Here is a 9,352-nt window from a genome sequence, read left to right on the forward strand (position 1 = left end):
GGCATCTTTGGAGACACAGATCTTTACTGCTAAAGGGCTGTGGTTGCCTTGGGCTGGTACAGAAGCACAAAACATCATGTACAACATTTCTACCTACTTCTTTAGTTAGACTTTAGTTCTAGTTTAAACTTGAGAGCAGTTTATTAGAAGAGCTCAGGGAGAATGAAAAGAACACGTGACATTAGAGAGAGAGGGGAGGAGTCTGAGAGACATTAGGGATCAGGATCCTGTGAGTCTCTTTGGGGAATTGCTCCAGAGAAGACTGAGGGAGGAGGAGCTAATTATTGGGGCGCACAGACAGAGGGGAGACACTCACTGGTGATATAACCGCTCAGACACTAGAGAATGAAATATACTGTCCCTGACTGTCGGAAATAACCGATGGGTGAAACAAGATGGCGGAACTATCGCTGGCGCGCAGGAAAAAAGGAAACGGCAAAAAGGTGTAGCAACATGGCGCTCAGACGTCGCAACAGAATTGGGAGCCTAGTTGGGATCGTTTCCGGAAGTAGAGCCGTTGCCTGGGATTGGCTGCCGCGTCCTCTGTTCCCCAATAGGAGGCCGATACCCCGGAAGTGTCCTGAGGTGGAAGGTGACGTGTCCCACAGACCGGACATAGAGCAGAGACATTACTAGGAGAAGTGCCCGTGTATCCGGAGACTGAGAGGAACCGCAAGTAAGTGCAATAACCGGGGCCGCTCGTGGTACAGACGATGAAGTGAGGGATTGTGGGAGTTAGTGGCAGTGTGAGGTGATAATGGCAAATACAGTCTGTGTGGGGACAAGTGGGGGACAGAGTAAAGCGGCTTCAACATTGGGACATTGAGGATCAGTATATAGATCAGTGTATAGATCAGTGTATAGATCAGTGTATAGATCAGTGTATAGATCAGTGTATAGATCAGTATATAGATCAGTGTATAGATCAGTGTATAGATCAGTGTATAGATCAGTGTATAGATCAGTGTATAGATCAGTATATAGATCAGTGTATAGATCAGTGTATAGATCAGTGTATAGATCAGTGTATAGATCAGTGTATAGATCAGTGTATAGATCAGTATATAGATCAGTGTATAGATCAGTGTATAGATCAGTGTATAGATCAGTGTATAGAATCAGTGTATAGATCAGTGTATAGATCAGTGTATAGATCAGTGTATAGATCAGTGTATAGATCAGTGTATAGATCAGTGTATAGATCAGTTGTATAGATCAGTGTATAGATCAGTGTATAGATCAGTGTATAGATCAGTGTATAGATCAGTTATAGATCAGTGTATAGATCAGTATATAGATCAGTTATAGATCAGTGTATAGATCAGTATATAGATCAGTGTATAGATCAGTGTTCAGTTAGATCAGGTATAGATCAGTGTATAGATCGTGTATAGATCAGTGTATAGATCAGTTATAGATCAGGTGTATAGATCAGTGTATAGATCAGTGTATAGATCCAGTGTATAGGCATCAGTGTATAGATCAGTGTATAGATCAGTGGGTATAGATCAGTGTATAGATCAGTGTATAGATCAGTGTATAGATCAGTGTATAGATCAGTGTTATAGATCAGTGTATAGATCAGTGTATAGATCAGTGTATAGATCAGTGTATAGATCAGTGTATAGATCAGTGTATAGATCAGTGATAGATCAGTGTATAGATCAGTGTATAGATCAGTGTATAGATCAGTGTATAGATCAGTGTATAGATCAGTGTATAGATCAGTGTATAGATCAGTGTATAGATCAGTGTATAGATCAGTGTATAGATCAGTGTATAGATCAGTATATAGATCAGTGTATAGATCAGTGTATAGATCAGTGTATAGATCAGTGTATAGATCAGTGTATAGATCAGTGTATAGATCAGTGTATAGATCAGTATATAGATCAGTATATAGATCAGTGTATAGATCAGTGTATAGATCAGTGTATAGATCAGTGTATAGATCAGTGTATAGATCAGTGTATAGATCAGTGTATAGATCAGTGTATAGATCAGTGTATAGATCCAGTGTATAGATCAGTGTATAGATCAGTGTATAGATCAGTGTATAGATCAGTGTATAGATCAGTGTATAGATCAGTGTATAGATCAGTGTATAGATCAGTGTATAGATCAGTGTATAGATCAGTGTATAGATCAGTGTATAGATCAGTGTATAGATCAGTGTGTAGATCAGTGTATAGATCAGTGTATAGATCAGTGTATAGATCAGTATATAGATCAGTATATAGATCAGTATATATATAAGTGTATAGTGACCCCATTGTCTCTCACACAGGATGATCTCTGACGTACAACTCGCCATATTCGCCAACATGCTGGGGGTCTCCCTCTTCCTACTGGTGGTCCTGTATCACTATGTGTCTGTCAATAACCCCAAGAAACTCGACTGAGCCCACTCTGCTCCCCAATACTGTGAGTCTCCCCCATACTGTCCCCCCAATACTGAGAGTCTCCCCCATACTGTCCCCCCAATACTGAGAGTCTCCCCCAATACTGTGAGTGCTGATACTGAGTCCTGATAGTTTCACCCCCAATACTGTGACCCCAATACTGTGAGTCCCAGTGGGACAGGAGGGTGTGGGGGAGGGTCCAGGGATTGTGGGCTACAATTTAACCCTTTCTGTGCTTTTATAAACAGATTTAACTCATGTTGGACGAAGCTGCCGGCGAGGAAGATGATGAGTCTGTACATTCCCTGTTGTGCGACAGTTGCTGTAGATAAAGTTTTCTAAATAAAATGATTCTGCTGAGAAATGTCTGTTTTATGTACTGACCCCCCTGCAACTGTCACACTGATCTTACTCACTGCCCTGTGTATTGTGTGTGTTTGTCTGGAGCTCTGATGTCATTTAGTGTCCTGAGATCATTGTGTGACCTCACTGTCCTATTCATAACAGGGTTCTACGTGTTTATTTGTACCCTGGGTACCCCTGGAACTATAGCAGTGTGACACCCCAATGTTTCTATATATCTGTAACCTTGTTATGAGCTAAGGGGGCCCAGTCTGAAGGTCAGTTAGGGGGGAGATTTGGGGTGAGTGTTTATTTCTACCCTGGGTACCCCTGGAACTATAGCAGGGTGACACCCCAATGTTTCTATATATCTGTAACCTTGTTATGAGCTAAGGGGGCCCAGTCTGAAGGTCAGTTAGGGGGAGATTTGGGGTGAGTGTTTATTTGTACCCTGGGTACCCCTGGAACTATAGCAGGGTGACACCCCAATGTTTCTATATATCTGTAAACTTGTTATGAGCTAAGGGGGCCCAGTCTGAAGGTCAGTTAGGGGGAGATTTGGGGTGAGTGCTTATTTGTACCCTGGGTACCCCTGGAACTATAGCAGGGTGACACCCCAATGTTTCTATATATCTGTAAACTTGTTATGAGCTAAGGGGGCCCAGTCTGAAGGTCAGTTAGGGGGAGATTTGGGGTGAGTGCTTATTTGTGCCCTGGGTACCCCTGGAACTATAGCAGGGTGACACCCCAATGTTTCTATATATCTGTAACCTTGTTATGAGCTAAGGGGGCCCCAGTCTGAAGGTCAGTTAGGGGGAGATTTGGGGTGAGTGCTTATTTGTACCCTGGGTACCCCTGGAACTATAGCAGGGTGACACCCCAATGTTTCTATATATCTGTAACCTTGTTATGAGCTAAGGGGGCCCCAGTCTGAAGGTCAGTTAGGGGGAGATTTGGGGTGAGTGCTTATTTGTACCCTGGGTACCCCTGGAACTATAGCAGGGTGACACCCCAATGTTTCTATATATCTGTAAACTTGTTATGAGCTAAGGGGGCCCAGTCTGAAGGTCAGTTAGGGGGAGATTTGGGGTGAGTGTTTATTTGTACCCTGGGTACCCCTGGAACTATAGCAGGGTGACACCCCAATGTTTCTATATATCTGTAACCTTGTTATGAGCTAAGGGGGCCCCAGTCTGAAGGTCAGTTAGGGGGAGATTTGGGGTGAGTGTTTATTTGTACCCTGGGTACCCCTGGAACTATAGCAGGGTGACACCCCAATGTTTCTATATATCTGTAACCTTGTTATGAGCTAAGGGGGCCCAGTCTGAAGGTCAGTTAGGGGAGATTTGGGGTGAGTGTTTATTTGTACCCTGGGTACCCCTGGAACTATAGCAGGGTGACACCCCAATGTTTCTATATATCTGTAACCTTGTTATGAGCTAAGGGGGCCCAGTCTGAAGGTCAGTTAGGGGGAGATTTGGGGTGAGTGCTTATTTGTACCCTGGGTACCCCTGGAACTATAGCAGGGTGACACCCCAATGTTTCTATATATCTGTAATCTTGTTATGAGCTAAGGGGGCCCAGTCTGAAGGTCAGTTAGGAGGAGATTTGGGGTGAGTGCTTATTTGTACCCTGGGTACCCCTGGAACTATAGCAGGGTGACACCCCAATGTTTCTATATATCTGTAACCTTGTTATGAGCTAAGGGGGCCCAGTCTGAAGGTCAGTTAGGGGGAGATTTGGGGTGAGTGCTTATTTGTACCCTGGGTACCCCTGGAACTATAGCAGGGTGACACCCCAATGTTTCTATATATCTGTAACCTTGTTATGAGCTAAGGGGGCCCAGTCTGAAGGTCAGTTAGGGGGAGATTTGGGGTGAGTGTTTATTTGTACCCTGGGTACCCCTGGAACTATAGCAGGGTGACACCCCAATGTTTCTATATATCTGTAACCTTGTTATGAGCTAAGGGGGCCCAGTCTGAAGGTCAGTTAGGGGGAGATTTGGGGTGAGTGCTTATTTGTGCCCTGGGTACCCCTGGAACTATAGCAGGGTGACACCCCAATGTTTCTATATATCTGTAACCTTGTTATGAGCTAAGGGGGCCCAGTCTGAAGGTCAGTTAGGGGGGAGATTTGGGGTGAGTGCTTATTTGTACCCTGGGTACCCCTGGAACTATAGCAGGGTGACACCCCAATGTTTCTATATATCTGTAACCTTGTTATGAGCTAAGGGGGCCCAGTCTGAAGGTCAGTTAGGGGGAGATTTGGGGTGAGTGCTTATTTGTACCCTGGGTACCCCTGGAACTATAGCAGGGTGACACCCCAATGTTTCTAGTTTCAGTTAGGTCCATAAATCTTTGGACAGAGACAACTTTTTTTTCTAATTTTTGTTCCGTACATGAGCACAATGAATTTTAAATGAAACAACTCAGATGTAGTTGAACTGTAAACTTTAATTCAGTGGGTTGAACAAAAAGATGGCAGAAAATGTGAGGAACTAAAGCCTTTTTTTAACACAATCACTTCATTTCAGGGGCTCACAAGTAATTGTCTATATTAAAGGGGTTGTTCACCTTTAAATTAACTGTTAGTAGGATGTAGAGACAGATATTCTGAGACTATTTGTATTTGCTTTTCATTTTTTATTCTTTGTGGTTTTTGAGTTTCGGCCATGTGGTTGCTAGGGTCCAAATTCCCCTAGCAACCATGCACTAAAGTGAATAAGAGACTGGAATATGAATAGGAGAGGCCTGAATAGAAAGATGAGGAATAAAAAGTCACAATACATTTGTAGCCTTACAGAGCTTTTGTTTTTTTAGATGGGGTCAGTGACCCCCCATTTAAAAGCTGGAAAGAGTCAGACGAAAAAGGCAAATAATTACAAAACATAAAGGTGACCCACCCCTTTAACTCTCCTGGATTCAATGAAGTGATCCCCCCAGCCCAATACAATAAGGATTAATGGCTGTGCCCCTCCTCTCATTTCTCCTGTTCTGCTCACACACATCTCTGGATATGAATCCTGTGTGACTGACATGCCCGTATGTCCCGCCCCAGACAAGCCCATGAGCAGCCGCAGGGGGAGACTTAATGGGAATCTTTCCTTATGGAATGTGCAAATACTAATAATAATGGAACAAACAGGACGCTACTAATTCCTCTAACAAATGAAACTCAAATTCTTTCAAACGTACAAGGATTATTTATTCAATTAAAACAAAAGAAAGAAAAAGAACCTTGATTTTAGTTTGATGTTTTTTTTAATACAATTCGCCAGTTACAAAGTCTCAGTGATAATTGTATGAAATCTTCCAATAATGATTGTGTCACTTCTCAGTAATGATTTAACTGGAACTGACTCCATTATTAATCAGAATAGTTACACTATCACACGTGGGCCCAACCAGCAATTAATAACTGTAATAATTCTATTAATGAATGTGGTTATTTATAAAGTGCAAGTGCTTTCTGTGTCACTCAATTATAGATCAATTCATTCGTTTAAAAATAAATCAATTATTCTATTCCCCACGTGGTGGTCCAATCTATTGTGAATTTCTTATTTCCAAAATGAATTCACTGCTCCACAACAATGAAAGCGCAAAGGCATTTTGATTTTTGTTGTGGAGCAGTGAATGAATTAATAGAATTATTAGAGTTATTAATTGCTGGTTGGGCCCACGTGTGATAGTGTAACTATTCTGATTAATAATGGAGTCAGTTCCAGTTAAATCATTATGTAGAGGTGACCAGCGGGAAGATTTCATACAATTACCACTGAGACTTTGTAAGTGGCAAATTGTTTTAAAAAAACATCAAACTAAAAACAAGGTTCTTTTTCTTTTTTTGTTATAATAATAATAATAATAATGTCTGATAATGGGAGGCTGCTTCCCTGGGGTTCTTGCTGCCAGTTATTCCCACCCACTGAATCATACGACTAGTGATACTCCATATTCCTCAGCATCACTTACCTTCTCTATCTTATATTGTCTCTCACTTTATACACACATAGCACTTACCCCCACTGACTATCACTCATGTATTATAAGAGATAATGTACCCCCTACTGTAAATGATAAGGATATTAGAAGTCACTGAGGGGTTGTTCTGTGACCATATAAAGGCACAAGGCTGCAGGCTGAGTTATACAGGGAACTCTGAGTATCACTCATGTATTATAAGGGATAATGTACCCCCTACTGTAAATGATAAGGATATTAGAAGTCACTGAGGGGTTGTTCTGTGACCATATAAAGGCACAAGGCTGCAGGCTGAGTTATACAGGGAACTCTGAGTATCACTCATGTATTATAAGGGATAATGTACCCCCTACTGTAAATGATAAGGATATTAGAAGTCACTGAGGGGTTGTTCTGTGACCATATAAAGGCACAAGGCTGCAGGCTGAGTTATACAGGGAACTCTGAGTATCACTCATGTATTATAAGGGATAATGTACCCCCTACTGTAAATGATAAGGATATTAGAAGTCACTGAGGGGTTGTTCTGTGACCATATAAAGGCACAAGGCTGCAGGCTGAGTTATACAGGGAACTCTGAGTATCACTCATGTATTATAAGGGATAATGTACCCCCTACTGTAAATGATAAGGATATTAGAAGTCACTGAGGGGTCTGTGACCATATAAAGGCACAAGGCTGCAGGCTGAGTTATACAGGGAACTCTGAGTATCACTCATGTATTATAAGGGATAATGTACCCCCTACTGTAAATGATAAGGATATTAGAAGTCACTGAAGAGGGGTTGTTCTGTGACCATATAAATGCACAAGGCTGCAGGCTGAGTTATACAGGGAACTCTAAGTATCACTCATGTATTATAAGGGATTATGTACCCCCTACTGTAAATGATAAGGATATTAGAAGTCACTGAGGGGTTGTTCTGTGACCATATAAAGGCACAAGGCTGCAGGCTGAGTTATACAGGGAACTCTGAGTATCACTCATGTATTATAAGGGATAATGTACCCCCTACTGTAAATGATAAGGATATTAGAAGTCACTGAGGGGTCTGTGACCATATAAAGGCACAAGGCTGCAGGCTGAGTTATACAGGGAACTCTGAGTATCACTCATGTATTATAAGGGATAATGTACCCCCTACTGTAAATGATAAGGATATTAGAAATCACTGAGAGGTTGTTCTGTGACCATATAAAGGCACAAGGCTGCAGGCTGAGTTATACAGGGAACTCTGAGTATCACTCATGTATTATAAGGGATAATGTACCCCCTACTGTAAATGATAAGGATATTAGAAATCACTGAGAGGTTGTTCTGTGACCATATAAAGGCACAAGGCTGCAGGCTGAGTTATACAGGGAACTCTGAGTATCACTCATGTATTATAAGGGATAATGTACCCCCTACTGTAAATGATAAGGATATTAGAAAGTCACTGAGGGGTTGTTCTGTGACCATATAAAGGCACAAGGCTGCAGGCTGAGTTATACAGGGAACTCTGAGTATCACTCCTGTATTATAAGGGATAATGTACCCCCTACTGTAAATTATAAAGATATTAGAAGTCACTGAGGGGTTGTTCTGTGACCATATAAAGGCACAAGGCTGCAGGCTGAGTTATACAGGGAACTCTGAGTATCACTCATGTATTATAAGGGATAATGTACCCCCTACTGTAAATGATAAGGATATTAGAAGTCACTGAGGGGTTGTTCTGTGACCATATAAAGGAACAAGGCTGCAGGCTGAGTTATACAGGGAACTCTGAGTATCACTCATGTATTATAAGGGATAATGTACCCCCTACTGTAAATGATAAGGATATTAGAAGTCACTGAGGGGTTGTTCTGTGACCATATAAAGGCACAAGGCTGCAGGCTGAGTTATTCAGGGAACTCTGAGTATCACTCATGTATTATAAGGGATAATGTACCCCCTACTGTAAATGATAAGGATATTAGAAGTCACTGAGGGGTTGTTCTGTGACCATATAAAGGCACAAGGCTGCAGGCTGAGTTATACAGGGAACTCTGAGTATCACTCATGTATTATAAGGGATAATGTACCCCCTACTGTAAATGATAAGGATATTAGAAGTCACTGAGGGGTTGGTCTGTGACCATATAAAGGCACAAGGCTGCAGGCTGAGTTATACAGGGAACTCTGAGTATCACTCATGTATTATAAGGGATAATGTACCCCCTACTGTAAATGATAAGGATATTAGAAGTCACTGAGGGGTTGTTCTGTGACCATATAAAGGCACAAGGCTGCAGGCTGAGTTATTCAGGGAACTCTGAGTATCACTCATGTATTATAAGGGATAATGTACCCCCTACTGTAAATGATAAGGATATTAGAAGTCACTGAGGGGTTGTTCTGTGACCATATAAAGGCACAAGGCTGCAGGCTGAGTTATACAGGGAACTCTGAGTATCACTCATGTATTATAAGGGATAATGTACCCCCTACTGTAAATTATAAAGATATTAGAAGTCACTGAGGGGTTGTTCTGTGACCATATAAAGGCACAAGGCTGCAGGCTGAGTTATACAGGGAACTCTGAGTATCACTCATGTATTATAAGGGATAATGTACCCCCTACTGTAAATGATAAGGA

At 41.8% G+C, this 9,352-nt stretch overlaps 1 protein-coding gene across 1 annotated transcript; it reads left to right on the forward strand.

Annotated features, from left to right (window-relative positions):
* The first annotated feature begins 654 nt into the window (after positions 1-654).
* ost4.L (oligosaccharyltransferase complex subunit 4, non-catalytic L homeolog) lies at positions 655-2,762 on the forward strand. The gene is made up of 3 exons (NM_001088721.1): positions 655-676; positions 2,288-2,424; positions 2,651-2,762. Exon 2 carries the CDS (start codon positions 2,289-2,291, stop codon positions 2,400-2,402), a length of 114 nt encoding a protein of 37 aa, NP_001082190.1. The 5' UTR covers positions 655-676; position 2,288; the 3' UTR covers positions 2,403-2,424; positions 2,651-2,762.
* The last annotated feature ends 6,590 nt before the right edge of the window (positions 2,763-9,352 follow it).

This window comes from Xenopus laevis, chromosome 5L, assembly GCF_017654675.1.
Source record: "Xenopus laevis strain J_2021 chromosome 5L, Xenopus_laevis_v10.1, whole genome shotgun sequence".
Taxonomy (NCBI): Eukaryota; Metazoa; Chordata; class Amphibia; order Anura; family Pipidae; genus Xenopus; species Xenopus laevis.

Excerpts from the sequence above, each read along its gene's own strand:
- ost4.L (NM_001088721.1), top strand. The coding sequence starts at position 2,289 with ATGATCTCTGACGTACAACTCGCCATATTCGCCAACATGCTGGGGGTC.